This window comes from Barbus barbus, assembly GCF_936440315.1.
Source record: "Barbus barbus genome assembly, chromosome: 7".
Lineage (NCBI taxonomy): Eukaryota > Metazoa > Chordata > Actinopteri > Cypriniformes > Cyprinidae > Barbus > Barbus barbus.
Genome location: NC_136735.1, coordinates 20,436,401 through 20,458,125, shown reverse-complemented (window position 1 = coordinate 20,458,125; position 21,725 = coordinate 20,436,401). Strand labels below are relative to the sequence as shown.

At 37.2% G+C, this 21,725-nt stretch overlaps 2 protein-coding genes across 3 annotated transcripts; one reads left to right on the top strand and one right to left on the bottom strand.

Moving 5' to 3' along the window:
* Positions 1–741: 741 nt before the first annotated feature.
* On the bottom strand, positions 742–14,034 carry LOC306872821 (periodic tryptophan protein 2 homolog). Of its 2 annotated transcripts, none has more exons than XM_079421680.1 (21): positions 12,914–13,054; positions 12,610–12,722; positions 12,357–12,451; positions 10,555–10,654; positions 10,309–10,452; positions 9,271–9,406; positions 8,889–9,157; positions 8,130–8,273; positions 7,715–7,785; positions 7,493–7,629; positions 7,272–7,420; positions 5,250–5,397; positions 4,823–4,973; positions 4,543–4,723; positions 3,789–3,936; positions 2,637–2,745; positions 2,425–2,490; positions 2,063–2,281; positions 1,815–1,965; positions 1,411–1,485; positions 742–1,324 (listed from the first exon to the last, which is right to left on the bottom strand). In XM_079421680.1, the coding sequence occupies exons 1-21, from the start codon at positions 12,929–12,931 to the stop codon at positions 1,165–1,167; spliced, it is 2,784 nt and encodes a 927-aa protein (XP_079277806.1). In that variant the 5' UTR covers positions 12,932–13,054; the 3' UTR covers positions 742–1,164. The 2 variants fall into 2 exon arrangements, with proteins under 2 accessions (XP_079277806.1, XP_079277807.1); XM_079421681.1 differs by lacking the exon at positions 12,914–13,054 and adding an exon at positions 13,901–14,034 and having other exon boundaries at positions 891–1,324.
* tmsb4x (thymosin beta 4 X-linked) lies at positions 13,542–15,750 on the top strand. Its single transcript, XM_079421733.1, has 3 exons — positions 13,542–13,665; positions 14,575–14,684; positions 14,856–15,750. The coding sequence occupies exons 2-3, from the start codon at positions 14,585–14,587 to the stop codon at positions 14,885–14,887; spliced, it is 132 nt and encodes a 43-aa protein (XP_079277859.1). The 5' UTR covers positions 13,542–13,665; positions 14,575–14,584; the 3' UTR covers positions 14,888–15,750.
* The last annotated feature ends 5,975 nt before the right edge of the window (positions 15,751–21,725 follow it).

Sequence of the window (21,725 nt, the reverse complement as noted above, 5' to 3'; positions counted from 1 at the left end):
TTGTAAGTTGTTTCAGAGGTATTGTAAGCATTACGTACAACAATAAAACAGTGCATTGACATAAAAAAGGAAATTTGCATTTGGTACTTAAGTACTTTTAAAAGCAAGTAAAAATCTGTCTTTACAACTTTTACTTGTAATGGAGTAATATTTGACCAGCAGTATCTGTACTTTCAAGTAATGGAGTTGTGTACTTTGTTCACCTCTGCCCTTATAGAACACTAATGTAAAAAGACCCACTGATAGAGACTTATTTATCCTCAGGAATGTGAGCTGGTTATGGAAACGATGTTTTAAGCACCATCCTGTTACACGGCAAATTTAAAGCAAACATTGTGGAAACAATACTGTGCATACAATTCAATGCAAATATTATGGTCTGTCTGCCATGCAGCCTGGCATTACAGCTGCAGCCAAATGTGACATACAGTCAGGCCAAGTGGAGGCACATATGCAAACTGTTGTAATTCCTACACAGTTCATCTGATTTGGATGTAAATACCCTCAAATTAAAGCTGACAGTCTGCAGTTAAAGCACATCTTGTCATTCGTTTAATTTGAAATCCATTGTGGTGGTGTATAGAGCCAAAAATGTTAGAATTGTGTCGATGTCCCAATATTTATGGACCTGACTGTATATCATAACAGATATACTTTGAGACACTGTTCAATGACAGCATTATTAGGCATGAAAAGAAGCTGTGGTGGCCTATTTCTATTTGAAAACAATCCAATGAAAAACTCCATGAACACTGTTCCTGTATTTAAATCAACATGTTCTCTATAAGACGACAAAAATCAGCTTTCTGTAGAAGCTTATTGCAACTTCTCACAATTTTGACGTTTTCACTTGCAATTGTACATTAACATCTGCAAGATAAGTCTGCACTGTGAGATGTAAATTCATTTTTTTTATTACTTGGCAGAAACAAGCTTCCACCCCTTTCATCATACAAGAATAAAGAAGTAGAAACAACACGTTTATTAACAGTTGAGCCAATGTTAACATTTTATATATAAAATCTAAACTGTCATGTCATTTCTAACAAGTTTGTAGGTGTTATCTGCCCATGTTTACACTGACAAAATACATAAAGCTGCACAATAACTGCTGCTTGTCCAAGTCCTGATCTTGCTGTTATGTTTCATTTGAAGTGTTCATGATCAGTTTTCCACCATTATAGACTCATTTGTTATATTTTCCTCATCACCTCCGGAGTCCATTGCCTCCTCTTCACTGAGGGATTCTGCTGCTGTTCTTTTCATCCCTCTCTGTTTAGACAGAGCAGCAGCGTAACGAATGTTGTAAATGTTCCAGTCGCAGCTAGAAAGAAAACAAAAGTTATATTTAAAATTAATCCAGAAAGAAAAACTAACATTGTTTCATTTTTAGAATTCTGTCAAGCTTACAGTTTGGACAGATCATCACTGTGTCTTTGGATGCTCTTCAGCAGCTGCTGTACAGTAGGTAATACAGCTCCAGATCTGAAAATGAGACATGAACAGTCTTACAGTGCTCACCAACAACAGATAAAATCACTGCAAAATAGGACATAAACATTTCTGCATGGAAAAAAATAACAGCTGCGAAAGGTGGTGTTTAACCGTCAAAAATTATTGATCATCTTCAGGAGATAAAACTACATTTTTCTTTTGGTGCCATTTTTGCAAAACCCTATAACCAGTGGTATGATAATGAGGATGTAACAGCTTATTAAATATTTAAATTTAAGTGCAAAAATGGGCAGTTTAAGTACAGGAAATATAGTTTAAGAATTCAATAACTTAAAACCAAAAAGAGCTATGCTGCTGACCGGTTCTTCAGCTTTTGTCCATGTAGGGTGAGTAGACACTGGGCCCAGCTGAGGTAGAACTGCAGGTGGTTGGACTTTTCCAATGTCGAGGCCACAAAGTTCAGAAGTTTATCCACATACACATCTGGCAGTGAGCTACATACCACTGTAACTGAAATGTCAAACAATAATATGAAAAGAATTACAAAAAAAAATATGTATTTTTAATACGACAAGAACATATTTGATCATTTTAGAAGGGAACATACTTTGGTCATGAGGAACCGCCTCCAGAACCTCTCTTATGAGTGGCATTTCATTTAGCCGAAAAGACAGCAAAATGGCAGATGCCCACTCTTTTTTCTTCACCTGCTGCCGTATGCTTGTCGGCGTGACATCCATGTCTAGATCATAAGGGTCAAACACCAGTGAGGCGTCAAGAGAGTAGATCAGCAACCCTTCAGTGGAAGCTGCCGCCCAGCTGCGCCCTGAATGGAGAAGTAGGCCAAAACATCATCATTCCGTTCCATATTCAATAAAAATATTAGGAAGTCTGGATAAACATGATTTCGAATAGTTAATTATACTGAAATCTCTATCAGTGTGCTGTGCTGTAAAGAAAAAACTTTACCGGTAGGTGAAAAGCAGAGAGAGCTAACACGGATCTCTGGTTTAAAGAGTCTGGAGCTCATATCACCTGACAGATGAGGAGAGACAGGCATGAGAGTTGTATGCAAAAGCCAGTATATATTATATATGCAATAATACATTCAAAGCTCTTAAAAACAAAATGCTCAGCTACACTGATTGGCAGGTTTACTAATCAGTGAAACGTGGACTCACCTCTCTTGACTCCAGGAAGATTGAGCTCCACTCCGTCTCCATCCCCTGTGCCTTCATCCACTAAAGAGAGACTACCAAACTCTGTCATCTTACGCCTGTCCAGGAACTCCTGAGGAAAGAAGAACATGGCAGAATTACTTCATAAGCTAGAGTACAAGAATTATAAAATGCTAATTTAATGAATATTACATGATTACAGTAATGTAAAAAAAATAGGAAACTAAATTTCAAAGGGTTGGTGAACTGCATTTTTCTATTTTCCTTAGGTGCACATACAATGTTAGTATGATTTTAACATCAAAAACTGTCACTTAATAGAAATAAGCCAGACCTAAACACTTCATTTAAATAAGTGTATTGTCTTTAAGATTTCAATATACACTGATGTGACTGGCTAAAATCTCTGCATACGAAATAAGCATGTGCAACTTTTAAAAACTTGTACCATGTTTCTCTATTAGAGTTGCTAAGATAAACTAATCATGAAAAATGTTGATTACAGCATTTTTACTTTTATTGCATCAAAGGTTGCAGCTCTGAGCATGATGCATGAATGCAATGATCTCACCACTACAACTAAATTTTTGCACAAATACTAACATCCAGGGCCTAAACATAGCTTTTTGCCACACCTGCCAAATACCAAATAATCCACAATGAAGTGACCCAAACAAATAATGCTTTACACACTTCAAAATAAAGAGACACATTCCTAACATTAGGATCATTTGAAAAGTAACATTAGTTTTAGTCCACTGATCATGTGGCATTTCTCATGTCAAATTTTACTAAAGCATCAACGGGTGAGTCAAAGAGACGATGATGAAGTAGTAAGTGTTGATTTGTGTTGCCTCTATTTTGAAAGTAAAAAATTTCATTTTGGGAGCTTTAATTTTTCCACATACTACACGCATACGATTTCAGTAAAAGCAGTTTTTGGACTAATGAGGATGTTTTGAGCTCTGAAGCGTACAGTATACTTTAGATTTTTTAGCACCTTTTATATGTCACAAGATGTCACAACCCGCTTAAGTAAATTATTAGAATACAAAAATAAATCCTTGTACCATTATCAAAATTGGAAGTTTTGTGTCGTAGACTTTTTAATGTCTCTATATGCAGTGAATACAAACAAGTAAGTTTGATGTGTACCTCCATAGCGTCCAGAGAGAGATTACAGGAGATCTCAAACTTCTTCATCAGAACATGTTCCTTGATGTTATAAATGCACACAAACTTTGACTGCCCACCTGCAAGAATTGATTCACCATCTGCTGAGTAGCACAAGGAGGTGAAGGACCTACAAATCAAATAGAGGAAATAAGTGATAAATGCTGGTTTCACACACATCTAAGTTCAGGACTGTAAATTAGGTTTACTGGGGGTAATGTAAATCCAGGCAGTTTTTTTACTAAATAAACCGATAGGAGTTTATGTACATTATCCCACTTACTACACGGCTACTTGCCACAAGTCAATAATTAGGCACAAAATTCACCACATAAATATAAATAAGGACATTAAATGTGTAAAAAGGCATTTAAAAACTTTTTAAAATCTGTTTATCATCATAAATCTATTACAGTGTATAAAATCATCCTGGCAACAATATTTTCTTCAATATTTGCTTTAAATATATATACTTCAACAATATTACCACAGGCCTAATATTAAAACGGAGGTCCGCTTGTTTCATTTTACAGTAAACACAGTCGACAACTTAGGCAAATTGGAATTGGAATCTGAATTGGAGAGCGTGGACGGTGGCGTGAGAGATGTGAAAGAAGTGGTATATTATTCAGTGTTGCTAATGACAACGGTTGTTATCGGTTGGGAATAAGTAAATAAATAATAGTATATTTTATTTCTTTCATTTCTTTTTTTTTTGTAGGTTTCTGTGACTTACTTTCCCTTGGCAGACTGTTTAGCAGTGATCTTTTCTGTTTCTTTACGGCCCATCTGCAGGTCATGGCGGCCAGCGATAGAGCCAGTCTGTCCTCCAGTCTGAGGGGTCCAGAATGTGATCTCACCGTCCAGAGAGGCAACTGCCAACTCCTGACCATCTGGACGATATGTTACAGCCAGTCCTGAATAAAGACAGGTGCCAGACATCTTTAAATAACACGTCCTTTTCTTTCCAAACCACCTGCTCTATTTGTCTCTAAACCGTAACTTTGTGAACTTGCCATCAGAGGTGAGCCGCAAGGTCTCTTTGGTCTGCCAGCTGTCCAGCATGTCCCACAGCCGGACTGTTTTGTCCCATGACACACTGGCAAGCACAGACTGGACTGGACTGAAGCACAAGTTGCTGACAGGACCCTCATGACCACTAAGCACCTGCTCCAGCAGTAAAGAGTTACAAAGAACCCAATTACATATCAAATGATGTTTGCACTGAAATGATTATTCTTGGCTGAAATGGAAACTTATGAACCCACTGGGACAAAAGGCAAATCTTAGACTTACTTTAAGTTTAATTTCAAGCATTCAACCAATTACAACAATCCATACTGTTTGTTGACAAATCGATAATTACAGACAAAAAACAAGGATATTACACATTGCACTTATCACATGATCAGAAACAAGCACACTAATTCAGTGGCATCTGACCTCTAGCAGTCGTCCAGTCTGCATGGACCATAGGAAGATCTCAAAAGAGTCTTGAGAACCTGCACACACCAACTCCCCACTACTGTCCACTGCCAGAGAGGAGAACTGAGCCGGTCGTGGAGACGTCATGGTACGGAAGTTCCGGTACCTGAGAAAACAGAATGAGAACAGAGTAAGAATAAAGAGAGAACAGCAGTGCAGAATATGCATAGGAAACATTCTCCTCAACCTATATTTCCACAAGTAAGTAACAAGTAAAGAGAGCTATAAATTGGAGAAATCGGAAAATAATTTTGAGCGGTCTATTTTTCGACTAACAATCAATGAATTCAACCCACATGTTCTGAAAATAGGATCAATAACAAAACCAAACAAACTTTTTTTTATTAGGTGATGAATCAAATTGAAGTTTTCATTTAGACCAAAACCAAAAATGTATTTACTAATTAATTAAATAATCACATTTATCTACGCATTGATATTAAAGGTGCCATAGAATGAAAAACTGTCTTTACCCTGGCATATTTAAATAGTAAAAGTTCTGTACATGGAAATGACATACAGTGAGCCTCAAACACCATAGTTTTCTCCTTCATATGTAAATCTCGTGATTAAAAAAGACCACTGAAAAACTAAATAAATGTTATGTTCCAGGCCGTGCAGGGGGTGTGAAGTGCAGGGATGGGTTGGTGTCTGTATTCAGAAAGGCACAGAAAGCAAATAACGCGAGCCACTAAAGGGACATGGTTAGCTCCTTGCTAGCGGTAGCCTGTTACAGTACATAAGATTTCACTCTCAGTAAGGAGAGATGAGGATGATGGCGAATGACTTACAGATCCTGAGCACCACTGACAAGCATCTGATCTTGTGAAATGTGTGGTAAGTACTGTTGCTCCATAATGTAAACATAGTTTGTGTGATCGTGTCTCTTGAAAGTGAAACTATAACGCGATCGATGGATCGTTCAAAAGCAGTTTCAATGCCTCGCATATTAATAACGGCTCCCTGATGCCCGCGTTTAATATACAGTATAATTACCCGACGATATAACTGCGAGAGAAAGTATTTAAATATATATTATTTCCCTGTGCTTCCTTCTTGCTGATGAGCCGTACTGTGAAACAGCCAATCAGAGCAGAGCTCAACATTGAGCAGCACTGTGAAACAGCCAATCAGAGCAGAGCTCATTATTATTCATGACCCTGCCAAATAAGCCAATAACAGACCGTTTCATTCTAGGGAGAAATCCTAGGGTTGTAAATGGACATGTAAAATCGTTTCTGGAGATTTTTTGCCCTTACCTAAGCCACATACCTTCTGTGTAGATATCAGAGAACAATTTAAAATACTGTATCAATGCATTCTATGGCACCTTTAAAGGAATAGTTCCACCAAAAATACAAAATTCTGTCATTAATTACTCACCCTCATGTCGTTCCAAACCCGTAAGACCTTGTTCATCTTTGGAACTCAATTTAAGATATTTTTGATGAAATGGTAGTGTTCACAACAGTACCACGCATGCGTGTGATGCTGCTGACGCAGTAGTTGGCATTCTAACACAGAACCCGGATGCACTGCACCTTATTTGAAAGCAGTCATGGTACTGTTGTGAACATGCGTCGAAGACTGACACTAAAGAGAAGAAATTGTTGAATAAAGTCATTATTTTTGTTTTCTTTGCACACAAAAAGTATTCTTGCAGCTTCATAAAATTAAAGATGAACCACTGACGTCACATGGACTATTTTAACAATGTCCCTCTGGGTCTTAAACATGGTAGTTCCATTCCTGTCTATGCAAGGTCAGAAAGCTCTCAGATTTCTTCAAAAATATCTTAATGTGTGTTCAGAAGATGAACTAAGTTCTTACAGGTTTGGAACGACATGAGGGTGAGTAATTAATGACAGAATTTTCAGTTGATTACTTCTGGGCTGAAGTAATAAACGTCACAGAGGAAACCAAAGCATGAAGTATCATGCAACAGTGAATACATAGTTGGAAATGGATAACAGCTGATACCTGTGCAGGTCAAATGCTCTAACAGTGCCATCTAGTGAGGCGCTGACCACCACAAAGCCACTGGAGGTGAAGGCAACATTGGTGACACTGCTGGAGTGTTCAGTGAACGTCACAAAACAGAGGCCACTGTTGGTGTTCCACACTTTAACCTGGAAAGCAACAGTTTATCTGTATCTCTCTTATTTATTCCCTCGACAAAAACCTAGTGGCAGAAGACTTACCTTCCCATCATCTCCTCCAGTAACAAGATACTGACCATCAGGTGAATAAGCCAAAGAGTTCATGTTGTTGAAGTGTCCCTGCTGTTTGAACACATAGGACTCACTCTGCCATTCCCAGACCAGCAGCTGGCCCAGACCTTTAACACAGGACAGAAACAAGGCATTACAGTAAAGGACAGCACACTGTTGTGCTCTGATGAACAAAATGATTGAGAGCAATACCTGAACAGCCAAAGCCAATCCAGTCACCAGTGGGATTCATAGCAATGGTAGAAATCCTCTGATCTGAAATACTAGATGTGATATTATGCTACATTTAAATTCAATAATCAGAACAGAATAAAGCTACAGCTATGTAGTTACAAAAACCTGCGACTAAAACTGAAGATACATTCAAATACACAATACTCTGTTTGTTAGGGCTAGGCAAAAATGTAGTAAACTTAATTTCTTAAAACTCCCAAGTTCTTCCACCATGTATAAAACACATTTTTATTGAACTGTCCTGGTGGGCTGCACACAATAGAATACACTGTGAACAGTGCAGTCTGATTCATGGACTCATGGATTCATGGACAGTGCAGCTCTGCTGGAGATTTTTGACAAATACAAGATTCACTGGAAATATATGACTAACCTGAGTGAGTGAATGAGGTCAAATTCTGGCAGCTCATGCAGGTGGAATGCTCCAGATGCAAAACCTGTCACAAGGATGTGTGTTTTCTTGTGGAAAGCTGCAGCTGTCAACTTGTTGAAATCACGCTCCTTGTTAAAATAGTGTCTGCAATAAAAGACAGCTTTAAAATGTTATTACATTTAGTCATTTAGCAGACGCTTTTATCTAAAGCGTCTTACAAATGAGGACAATTGAAGCAATCAAAATCAGCAAAAGAGCAATGACATGCAAGTGCTACAACAAGTCTCAGTTAGCCTAATGCAGAACACTTAGCAAGGTTGTTTTTTTTTTTAATTGTATAATAAATAAAAAGAAAACAAATAGAATAAAAAGAATAGAGAAGCTAGTGTTAAAGAAAAAAAAGCAGTTAATAAATGAATAGTGTGCAAGTCTAAAAGGGGCAAGTTTTTTTGTTTTTTTTTAAGTTACAATAGAGAGTGCTAGAGTTAGCGGTTCAAATAAAGATGGAAGAGATGCGTTTTTAGCCAATTCTTTAAGATGGCTAAGGACTCAGCTGCTAGGATTGAGTTGGGCAGGTCATTCCACCAGGAAGGAACAGTTAATGAAAAAGTCTGATTACTTTTAATGTAAAGTTATTACAGAGACATGAGCATTTTCCATGTTTCATAACCAAAATACTGATTATGGTGTGAATACGTTTAAAGAACAGACCCACAGATGGAAAAAATAAGGATAGTTTCAGAGGGGGAAAAAACTCACTTGCTCCGCTGTGAATAGCGGACATTTTTGATGCCTTCCACTTGTTTGGGTGTATCTGTGCTTCCTTTAATCACATCTCCTCTAATCTCTCCATCTTCCCCTATAATTTCAACATCATCATCATCTTTGTTTCCTTCCCCTTCTTCTCTCTTTTTTTTCTCCTCCTCCATTTTCTTTCTCTCAGAGTATTTTGGGCCCTTCTGTAAGCCCTCGAGTTCAGTGTCACTTTCCCATACACACAAGGTGCCCTCTTGGCTCACGGTGTACATCTGTGAAAACAAATGAAACAGCTTATATGTAGCATATGTGAGCACAGGTATGCAAAAACAAACTTTACATTCACCCCTGTGCTACACAAATGCAGCAGACACTACATACGTACATCTAAGCTGTCCTTCTCAAAGAAACAGCCCACTATGATGTCCTTATGGCCACCAAGCGAGTAGTAGATGAGATTCGCCCATCTCTCTGCTCCAAAGATCCAGGTGGTCATGTCCTTACTACCAACAGCAAAGCACCTAGTTTTCAGCAAAGGAGAGCGAGAGTTTAATCTGTCAGGTAGTGGTAAAATACGGTTCAGTAATTTCAATTATTCCCATCTGCACTGTTTGCAGTTCATTACATTTCGAACACACAATGTTATTCATAAAAAAAAAAACTTGAGTATCATGTGGGAAACCAGCATTTAAAAATGAACAAACACTGAATCTCATAAACATTCATACATTAAACGAATATTTATACATGCTCTAAGGATCCCTAAAAGGAACAGTTAAGCTTATTAGAATGAGAGTTCAAACGGATGATAAAAACATCAAAATAATCCAGAATCAATCAACATGACTCTAGTCAGTTAAATGAAAAGTTACATGTAAGAAACAAATTCATAATTTAGGCATTTTAACTTCAAACCATTGTTTCCAATAGAAGTCCTCTATTCATAATATTACTTTCTCCAGTGAAAAAGGTGTCTCATCTGAATCAGGAGAGAAATATGCACAGATCAAGCAGTGTTTACAAACCAAAAAAGAAAGGTCTAATAAACGGATGGATGGATTTTTTCCACTAAGGAATGCTATTACAGATTAAGGACTTGTATTTTGGCCAGAAGCAACGGTTTAAAGTCATGTGGATACTTGTGGATTATTGTGATGTTTTTATTAGCTCTTTGGACACTCATTCTGATGACACCCATTCACTGCAAAGGATCCCCTGGTGAGCAAATTATGTAATGCTAAATTTCTCCAAATCCATTCCCATGAAGAAACAAAGTCATCTTGGATGGCCTGAGGCTGAATACATTTTGAACTGAACTATTCCTTTAAGAGTGCAAGAAAGCATAAAATGCACAATAAAAAGTGAATGCTTTTTGCAAGCACCATTCATACATTCAAGGATGCATAATAAAGCTGTTACGTACTTGGAATCATCTGTCCAGTCGATACATGTCGTCTCATCAAATGGTCCATAATAACTCTTGTCTAATGCAAATGCATTAAACTCTCGGTTTCTTCCAGGTGCATGATACATTAGAGCCACATTTTCCTTTGTTATCACAAACTTCCTTTAAACAAACGAAGGAACACGACCAGGGAAAATGTAATAAGAGCTGTTCATGCATAAAATCATATTATAAAGATAATAAGTGCTGTGTGTAATAACTTACTTTCCATCAGGGGAGAAGGACACACTGTGCACAGGACTGTGGAAATGATGATGGTGAAGTACTGCCCGAGTGACCAAACTGACCAGTACGGCTGCTCCATCTGAAACACATTAATCAAACAGTGTTAAACTAAACAACAACCTGTAAAATCATATTTTTTCCCAACTTCAACACTGAGGTTTAAAACTACACTTTAAAATGATTATATGTTCTCATTCATTATATTATTTCCCTTTACAAATGATATTATTAGCATAACATATTGCATTGAATGTTTCATTAAAATATTTCATTAAATTCAAAATATCCATTTTCCTTGAGCAGCATTTCACAGCTGCAGGTTTGTAAAAAAACTGAGGATCCATGCTATCCAGCATGTTCCAAAGTTTAAAGTAAAGTCATCTTTATTTACATTTGCTGTATACAATACAGATTGTTTCGAAGCAACAGCTTCACAGTGACAAACAGGAAAACAGCAGAATCAATTAAGGAAACTCAGATTCTGCTGTAAAGCAGCTATAAAAAACAATAGTCACTGTTAATTTGATTCAGTTCAATAACTGAAGCGTCCATGTTGTAAAATTCTATTCCGCAGCTCTACAGAAGACAATAGTGTCATCTTAATACAGCAAAGTGTGCTTCACTGGAAGGAACAAATAAACTTTCTGTACAAATAAGTTTAGATGGCAAGTGTCACAAATTTGCTGACTTGATTGTTGACACAGAAAAGCTGCGGGATCTGTAATATTAAATTTCATTAGCATTTTGCATTAGAAAAATCTGACAAAAAGTTTACGCTTTTTGCACATTGAGAAAAAAGCTCAATGAGGGAGCTACACATTTTCCATTTCAAAATTCCATACTTTTCCAGACTCAAATTTCCAAACCTCTAGATTTTCATACCATATTTAACATAATTGGTTCATAAATCATTATTTTCAGCTTTATATTTGCTTTATAGTACAGTCATCTGTAAATATTGTTTATTTTCTCAGGTTTTTTATTTTATTTTATTGATTTTCTTTAAGTGACAACATACAGAACCCCTACAAAAAAAAGAAAAGACTTTTACATGTTCAGAAGAAAGAGACTCTTTAACCCATAGTTTGTGGAGGAGAAACCACACCGTAAAATGGGCTGATGGCAAAGGTGGCTCAGTGTGCATTGTCCTATATGCCAAGTTTCTTGTGCACACAAAAAAAGTCTGTATTTTTTTTTTTTTGTGCAAAGGTCCTTAAGGCTATGTAATAAGGTGCTAAGAATATTGTGAGAAGAAACTTTTTTCACTTTTTACTTTGACTTCTTGTACAATAAATTCATTTTCAATAAATTCTTAATGTTCTATTATAAAAAACTAAATAGGGGAAAATGTCTGGAAACAAATACTTTTCCATACTTTGCTCCCCACCCCACATATTTTTCCAGACCTGGAAAATACTTCAATCAAATTCCATACTTTTCCAAACCCCATAGGAACCCTGGAGCTAATAAATAAAGAAAAATAAAGACCTGTTTATGGGCCTACTTGTGAATATTTTTACTGTCTAATAAAGAGCCATATAGCTTGAAATGTTACTGTTGGTGAGAACTTGTAATAAATAATTATTCCACTTACAGAATAATTATTATTTATTTCTTTTTTTTGTGATTAACATTTTGTGCCACAACCTCTTCATAATCCTTAAACTGTTAATTTTGGATTTAAATTAAACGGAATGGTCCACGTTTCAAAATGGTCCACGTTTTTAATACTGCTTTTGACAGGAAAAAATATGCATGGAGAATGATGGACATTTCTATACCTTCATCAATAAGTATGGCAAGATTCCCATCTGGAGAGATTCCCAAACAGTTGATGTTCTTTGTGGTGGACACTGGTAAGGTTTCTGATTTGTTACTGAAGAAATACAAAATACAACATTTCCTCAGTTGAAAACAGTAACTTATAACTTTCACTCGCTAATGACTGAGATAGCATTTTCAGCTCACAAACGCAGTTAACGTTAGTCCGGCAATGAAATCAGTGTTATTATTTTGAAAAGGACTGATACTCACTTTTTCAAATCAAAGACGGAGATGCGGTTGCCAACAGGACTGATGACAGAATTTCCATCTTTAGAGAAACACAGGTTCCCATGGCGATAAAATGCCCCTAATAAGTTGGAAAACTAGAAGAAAACGCGAACACTTCGAATTAAAATATTCACTGTCAGACAAACATTCTGCTTCATTTATGTTTGTTTAAAAATATTTCTCGTCAAAATAGCCAGCAGGCAAAATATCACACAAATGTCTAATAAAAAAGCAAATACAATTATTCATAAGAAGAACATCAATAGTAAAATACTGTCTGTAATACCTTGTATGCAAACTTCATGTTTTCTGGGATGTTATATTACAAATTAAACATCACAAGTTCATCATCCTGCACGTGAAAAATTTTAAATACATGAACGCACATGGGTTCAAAATACTTCCGGGTCAATACCAAATTAAAAGTACCCAGCATCGTCACATAAAAGTCTCCCAAAGGTTATTGCGAAATATAAAATATTGTGACAATAAGTAGGTACAAACGGTGGAGAAAACGAAACTTGATGTTTATATTTAATATGGAATTTATTTCACTCTTAATATGGTTTAATTTATCATTTGTAGATGCTAAGCAACTAACGTTACCTTTTTATTGATCAAAAAACATGTCTACACATATCTAACGCGAGCTGTTATGTTGCTCTCTGCTAAATAAATAAATGAATAAAGTTACAGTGATGTCCACCAGATGGTGTCTTGGCACGATGCTGAAATCATTTAAACGTAAAACTAAAAAAAGACATAAAGAAAAAAAATGACCGATGAAATGATCTCGTTGTCATAAGCCGTATCACTTCTGTCTTTCGGTTTGTGAGTGTCTCGGATTAAAACGAATAATTTGGATAATATTAAATTCTCATGACCTGAACGATGCTCTGTGCTCCAAGAGAACAGAGAAGTGACGTCAGTGTTTGATTAGCATATCTCCCTCTATATATTTGAGACTCGCGCATTGACGCGCCACAGCACTGCAACCTAATTCATCAGAAGACTTCAAACTCTAATCCCTCTACAAAGGTATGTCTTTTAGAGCTACGCATATGATATAATGCTATTGGTACCGTGTGAACGATTGGTAATAATGCAAACTGTTATATCACTATTTTTATTGAACGTGAAATCTGTTCATTTCCAAATAATTCAGGAAAACAAAGCATATGCCTTTGTATTTGAAAACGCGGTGTATTCAAACATCTCCAGAATGTTACAAATAGTAAGAACGAATATGCAAATGTTGCTTTAAAGTCAGTACCTTCAGGCGATCAAGGCGGTTAACCCATTTTCCTTTGTTAAGCCTCTTTGTGCTGCAAATGCATTAATAAGGATGTGGCTCATTATGTCATTCGGCACATTTGCTGCCTTGTATCAAAAGCACAGTTGGCTAATGCGTTATAACGTGTGATTGGTGAAGAGGGCGTTGAAAGAAACGGCAGCATTGTGTGCTGTGGGAGATAAAGCAGTACAGGGCGGTGGTTTTCCTGAATGCAATCACATTTTGCTAAAGACAGTCTGAATGCTTTGCCTGAGCATAAACACGAAAGAAATGGAATCAAGAGGAAAAGTATGTGGGATTTTAACCTTAGGGGAAAAAATAAGAAATAAAATGAATAAAACTCAATTCCTGTAGCATTTAATAATTCATATTGTAACCTCAGCGTGGGAACGGCTATTGTTATGTAAATATTCCATTTTTGCTGCCCCAGACGCCATTCAGAAAGGGTGCGGTTTTGTTCAGTTCTGTGTGGTAGTGTCAGGAACATCAGCGGGATGTGATGCAAATCTCCTCAAAATGAACAATAGATTTCTAGAGCTTCATTGCCTCTGGTGTTTTAGAGGAGCAACCCTGGCTTTGGCTTAAAACGCTTTTGCAGTCAAGAGAGAGTGGAAAAGAAGTGACATTTGTATTCTCTTTTGTTCCTTGAGCAGACAACCAATCATGTCTGACAAACCAAACCTTGAAGAGGTCACCAGCTTTGACAAAACCAAGCTGAAGAAAACTGAGACTCAGGAGAAAAACCCACTGCCATCTAAAGAAAGTAAGAATTACAGCACAAAACTGTACTTTTTTTCTGGCTGGTATTACATAACTTCAGTAAGCTGCCATATCTGTGGCCTTGGGTCATGATTTGTAATATTCTCCTAGGATGCTATCAAATGACATTTACACAAGAATTGGAGTGAATTCTATTCTTTTTCTTTGTCCCCAGCCATTGAACAGGAGAAGCAGGCGGCCTCGTGAAGACACAAGCTGCCATCATGCACTGTGCACACTCCCTTCCCTGCATTGCCTTCTTTTCATTCACTTCTTTTAGCAGTATAACTTTGTAACCAAAATGTCAAAAAAAGAAAATATGAAACAAAAAAAAAAAAATCTAAAGCTTGCATCACTGTCAGATGGGATGAGCCAACCCCTCTAGCAACACCTAGATGCATCTGGACCGCCTCCCTTGTCCAGTCCAGCGACGAGAAGAACAGCATGCTCTAATTCCAGGAGCATGTGGCATGGATTCATCTGGTGCCCACAGTGGGCAGTTTTGCATTGGTTTCGACTGTTGCCATAGGACAAGGGGGCGTGGCCTAGCGGATATCCCCAAATTTTCATCATCCGATTGAGGCGTGGCTTTGTCGACAAGTGACCAGCTCGCAGAGTTATGGCATCGTATTTTTGTTTTTTTTCAATTTTAGGATACACTGCACAATCTTTGGTTTTTATGTCAGTAATGATTAACACCTACTTGTTAGTGCTGCTTCAGTGAAATGCTTTTTATTGGCAAGAAAGAGGAAGAGAAAAAAAGCAAATTCAGTCTAGATGTGAAAACTCTTCAAAGGACCGGGTGTTGTATTTTAATTGATTGTGCCCTTTTTATTGATGTGGTTTTGGGGTTGCTTTGTGTCGCACCCTGTCTTGGTTGTCTTGTTGTATGGCGGTTATCACCTTTCAAAATGTAAATTCAATGTGATCGCTTTCAGCTGTAGATCAATTTGTTTTCTTTCTTTGGTTTTGTAAAAGAAATAAACCTCAGCAACCATGTTATAATGCCACAAACCATTTATCAATAATGGAAAACTGAAACTGTTGTAATAAAAAAACTTTTATGAGGATTTTCTTGTTTCGTCTTAATTTTTTGTTTGCACTTATGCAAGGTCTAAAAATAGATTAATTTAACTGAGGATGCTAATATTGTGTAAATGTATAACCCTTTGTTCACTGACCTTGCAATCATGATCTATTGGGATTTCTGAAGCTGCCTCCTGCACCATGGATTAGTGTCTCCTCTGAACCCTAATTACATTAGCATGGTGACACAGATTCCATATCAATAGGTATAAAACAAATCTCAAATTTAGAAGAAAAAAGTGCATATAGTACAGTAGATTTATCTGAAATAACCACAATCAGCTTTTCTCAATAATATTTAGACTTGTTAATCCACCATAACAGTTATTACTATCGTTACTCTCCAAACTCTGTCTTCATGGACAGCCTAAGTATGCATGTTGAGGACAGTGGGCACTGTTTCCTCTCAATGTGAAATTAAAATGGCCACAACTTCCTTGATAGGACAAGCAACTCATTATCTGGTGATTTTCTCTACAGTAGAACCGTGTTCGGTACACTGACCAAGCAGGATTTTAGCATGTGTCCTTGTAAGTGGATTGGTGTTAAGTCATTTACACTTAATACTGTATTAATCTCTTGGGAAAGGCACTGGTTGGAAGTGATGGACTAGAAGATTCTGTGTTTGTGTCCATTATACGTCAATCACATCACAAGCAGATAAATTCATAAAGATCTGCATCTGTAATCCCCCCCCCCCCCCCCCCCATCTCTCTCTCTCTCTCTCTCTCTCTCTCTCTCAATCCATTGTATTAATTCCCTCTAAGATCTTAATCAAAAATGAAACCAGCTTTGGGCTACATATTAGATTATTCTAGCCGATCAGTTATATATCATGTCATAGGATAAAAAAAGCATTCCTGTCCTGGTAAAAACAAGAAATGCCAAAGGCTGATGCTTAAATGAAGTGCAAATTCAGGCATGCCATAGAATCTGTCAATAGCTGTTTGATAAGAGTATAGTAATGGCTAGTTCCTCAGGGCTTCTGTTACATAAGTTATAGTACATTCATTGAATGGACTTCTCTGTTGAACAAAGCCAAAGTGGGCTTTGTTTAAGAAGCTGCTGTTTGTAATTTATAGTGTAACAGTTTGGATTCTTGAAGTAAAAATTGCATTCATTTTCTCCATAGTGGAATTGATGGTGAACTTATAAACTTTTAAAGGCAGGCCGACTATGAAGTTGGTTTCAGAGGTTGTTAATTCATGGTATATGCTTTTGTTAAAGCCACCAATCTGCATTGTTTGAACACTTTAGCGCCCATCTACTCCCAAGAAGTGGTGTGATGTGTGATGTAATATACCATAATAAAAATGACAATATAGTCCGGCTACATCCAAACTAGCATACTCTCTGAGTAGGTACTTGAATGAGTAATCACTTGCGACCATTAGAAAGTTTGTGAATGTGTGTAGTATGAATGTAATACGGGCATAGTGATGTGACAATGTTCCCCTCACACACACACACACACTCACACATACTGGCATATTCCAACACCTTTTGCATTTCCTTTAGTTTTTCAGAGACTGTTTGCATTAGACTGTTTGCTGTTTGCATATGATTATATACACACAATTTAAAGTCAAATGTTGCAACTGACCCCACAACAGGGACGGTTACAACAGTCCACAGGGGCAGTTGCAACATTCATTAAAATATAATTAAAAAAACATTCTTAAATATCATTTTGCAGTTTCTTTATTTTACTTGTGCATATACATAGTCTTTAATAAGTTAAATTGGCTGTGTAAAAAAAAAAAAAAATTCAAGTAACAACCTTGTCTTGGTTAATTATTACAATACATTTATACTGCAAAATATTAATTTAATCAGAATCAAGACACTAAAATTTAATAATAGCCTATACTTCTGTTAACATCTGTGAAAGGTTACTGAACTAAGGCCAGTTGCATGAACATAGTCACTGTCTTAAGAACTAGTTTAACCAACTAGCAGTTAACCAAGTGTATCAATGTTGTGGCATATGTTGGGACAGCATGTTGCGACGGTTGCAACATTTTGTTGCAAATGTCCCTACACTTGACAGCTGTGATAAAACTTAGTATAATAGCTTGACACAATATCTTTGACACATACTAGCTATGCCTATTAGAAGCTAAGAAAACACAGATATAAATCGTATGTTTTTACAATGCTTCACACAAACAACTTAGACCGTATGACAAAAAAATCTGATGATTAAAAAAATACTTTTATACCGTGAAAATTATTTTTTGTAAAAGGACTGGTCACATGTGCCTGATTTTATCCAGGAAGGATGGGGGGCTGATTTAGCATGTGCAGTATGAATATAATCACTGTAGCTCATTCCTGATTGAAGAAATAAGCCATGTTGCAACTGTCCCCCGTTTCAACCGTCCCCACTCTCCCCATCATGTTGTCATTGACATGTGACCTACCAGCATTCACAAATTCTCTCAAATTCACAAATTCATTCACAAATTCTCTCCCGTGTAGTAAAGTGTTCATCAGATGCACTTCAGAATCTTGTCGGAAGTAGTAAGTCATCTGGGTACTTTTTGCCTATTTTTTAATGAATAAAGTGAATTCGGATACTACTCTTTTCACATACAGGTTTATATATATATATATATATATATATATATATGTATATATATATATATATATATATATATATATGTATATATATATATATATATACGTATATATATATACAGTGCCCTCCAAAAGTATTGGAACAGTAAAGACAAAATTGCTCTGTTGGCTGTGGAGTCAAGACATTTACAAATATGATTAAAAGATGAATATGAGACAAAACTACAGAATGTCAGATTTTATTATTGGGTGATTCAACACATAGATGTTTTACCAGCTAAGAAGTTCAGCACTTTTAGAGTTTCATCCCTCTATCTGATGTGAGCATAAGTATTGGAACAGTTGCCTCTTAATTCTTCAGATATTAAAAGCAGGGAATGTGTCGTATCTGATCGGCTGAGAAAACAACAGTAGTTGATGACAGACAAATCATAAAAGCTGTGAAAATGAATCCTAAAAGACGTGTCTGTAAAATCACCAACAACTTCCAGAAAGCTGGGGTGATGCTCTGACAATCTACTGTCCTCAGGAGACTTTGACACAGAATTACAGATGCTACACAGCAAGATGCAAACCTCTGACCAGCACCAAAAATAGAAAGCAAGATTAAAGATTGCAAATAAGCAGAAAGGTGAGCCAGAAGAGTTTTGGAACTGTTTATGGACCGATGAGACAAAGATGAACCTTTATCTAAGTGATGGGAAAGCAAAAACGTGGAGAAAAAAGGGAACTGCAATGATCCCAAGCATACAGCCTCATCTGTAAAGCATGGAGGTTGTGTCGTGGCATGGGCATGCATGGCTGTCTCTGGAACAGGCCCTCTCAACTTTACTGATGACTTAATGTATGATGACAGTAGCAGAATGAATTTGGAAGGGTACAAAACCATCTTGCCTAGCAATATTCAAGAAAATGCCACCAGATTCATTGGGAAGTGCTTCATATTGCATCAGGACAATGACCCAAAACACCCTGCCAGTTCAGTCAAGGAATCTATAAGGGCAAAGAAATGGAAAGTCTTAGATTGCCCAAGTCAATCTCCAGATTTAAATCCAATTGAACATGAATTTCACCAGCTGAAGAGGAGACTAAAGGTAGAAACTCACAGAAAAAAGGCTGTTTTCTGTGAATGTGCAAGACATCTGGTTTATTTGCTGCAAAAGTAAATAACTAGAAGAATAATAGTGCAGTAAACAGTAAAATATATATATATATCTATTTGTGCTATAAACTAGTGTTCATGATTTTGAAGATTAAATTAAAATAATATAAGAAATACCAGTCTGAATTATCAAACAGCATAAAGGAATGTTTTTGTGTAGCTAAAATAACTGGAAGAGATTGACACTGGAAGCCATGCACACTGAAGTAACAAAGGCTGATCCACTTTTATGTAGAAAAAAAGAAAAAAAAGAAGCTGGCTAGCAGAAAAATAACAGTGTACAGTATAATTCTATGAATGTTATGAAATGTGGGGTTTCACTTTATGTTGATGGTCCCTTTAACACATTCTGTTGACTTTAAGTAACGCTACACCTACATGTCTACTAACTCTCATTAGAATGTCAGTAGAGTATTAGAAGACTGGTAAGGTTAAGTTGACATGTACTTGCCAAGTTACTTATAGTGTGTAGGGTGACAGTCTACTAATAGGCTACTCTAATGAGAGTTAGTAGACATAGGTGCAAAGTTATTTATTGTCAACAGAATGTTCAAAAGGGACCATTAAAATAAAGTGGTACCAAAAAGTGATTACACGAGCACCTTCCAAGAAAGCATGACTACTAGCCTAAACTGCATATGTATCCATATCATTAATTGAGACCTAAAGTGTGGAAAGCAGCATCAAGCCTACTCTCTCCTAACCGTTTGCCTTAATGTTACTGACATCTGTTGAGGCACCATCTTAAAGCTGCCCCACTGTGTGACCTCAGCAGAAAGCTGCAGCCTGACTGGCCCACTGATCGTCCTGACTGAAGCCAATGGGAGGCCATTTAGCTTTTCACAAACCGTTGCACATGCAATTGTGGTTCAGTGATCTTTCATGTCTCAGTGCTTGGCTCAGACAGACAAATGATGTTGAGCCTTTGGGATGCTGGATGACTTAATGAAGAGTGCACTGGAGAGGGACTTCCAAGGGGATTATTTTAAACCTTAACATTATTTTAAATGAGCAGAATTTTAAATAGGCAAATTAACAGTGGCATGGTAGATAAATCTTATTAATTAGAATAAGGTAAAAGATATAAGTGGTTAAATTGGCTCCATAATGTATCTTCAACAGCCATTATGAGACTAGTAACATGTCCAATCACTGCTGTGTTCCATCTGTTGATCACAGTTGTTTCCAATATTAGCCGAGGTAAACAGAGGCCTACACTGCTGTTTCCACAGTAACCAGACTTACATGAGAAAGTATCAGAATTGTAATTAAAAACATTTACTTTTAGTCTATATGTTTGGTGTCAATTCGACTTTTCTTTGTGGGAATTCAAAGTAATTGTATCATCTGAGATATGAAATACAATAGTCTCCCAGCCATGTTCTTCTGCCTGAGTCATGTGCTGGACTAGTATTGTGTAATATTGTGAGTCTTAACAATGGTTACAATTTCAGTATTGCAATGCACTATGCTTATAAACAGCAAGAGACCAATACAGCTTGCGGTAATTGGAGGCGTGATTAAATATTCCTTGTTTGAGCAACATTCATGTCCTATTGGATTTTTCATCATCTGATCTAGAAACACCACTGCAAACGGTTTGTGTTGGGGAGCACTAGATCAGCGTTCTCGTCGCGCTCCCTGTCAACTCCGACCTGGTTTCTAGCCAGGATCCGAAATTGCAATGATCCAACCAGCAGATCGAATTCTAGCATTGAATCCCGGTCACGTGCCACAGCCATCAGCAGATCCCTTTCAAGCCACTGGACCGGCACTTAGAGTTCTACAACTTAACGTTGAGGGTCTGTCTGCAGCCAAACGAACACTAATCAGCACCATAGCCCACCGTTATAGCGCTGATGTCATATGTCTGCAGGAGACACATGTAGCAGACCAGTCAGCGGGGGGCTACACCATTGCAGGATTTGACCTTATCTCGTCAACACCAGATGCCAGATTCGGCCGTGCAACATATGTCCGCTGTGATGTTACTGATGCCTCCCCAGTCTCCTCATCACACTTCTGTGACATCGTTCAGGTTGGAGGATTCAGAGTTGCCAATGTTTATAAACCTCCTAGTCAGCACTGGGACCAACGTGTGCTTCCAGCTCTTGTGCATCCCGCAGCATACGTGGGTGACTTCAATAGCCATCACCCTGAGTGGGGCTACTCAGAACCTGACGAGGATGGAGAGGCTTTGGTGGAATGGGCATCCAA

Bases quoted from the DNA above. Each gene is read 5' to 3' on its own strand.
- LOC306872821 (XM_079421680.1), bottom strand. The intron at 5,398-7,271 runs GTATCAGCTGTT...CTGTTTTCTCAG, and splicing joins AGAGCATTTGACCTGCACAG to GTACCGGAACTTCCGTACCA. The intron at 1,325-1,410 runs GTAAGCTTGACA...TTTTCTTTCTAG, and splicing joins AGTGATGATCTGTCCAAACT to CTGCGACTGGAACATTTACA.
- tmsb4x (XM_079421733.1), top strand. From the start codon at position 14,585: ATGTCTGACAAACCAAACCTTGAAGAGGTCACCAGCTTTGACAAAACC. The intron at 14,685-14,855 runs GTAAGAATTACA...CTTTGTCCCCAG, and splicing joins CCCACTGCCATCTAAAGAAA to CCATTGAACAGGAGAAGCAG.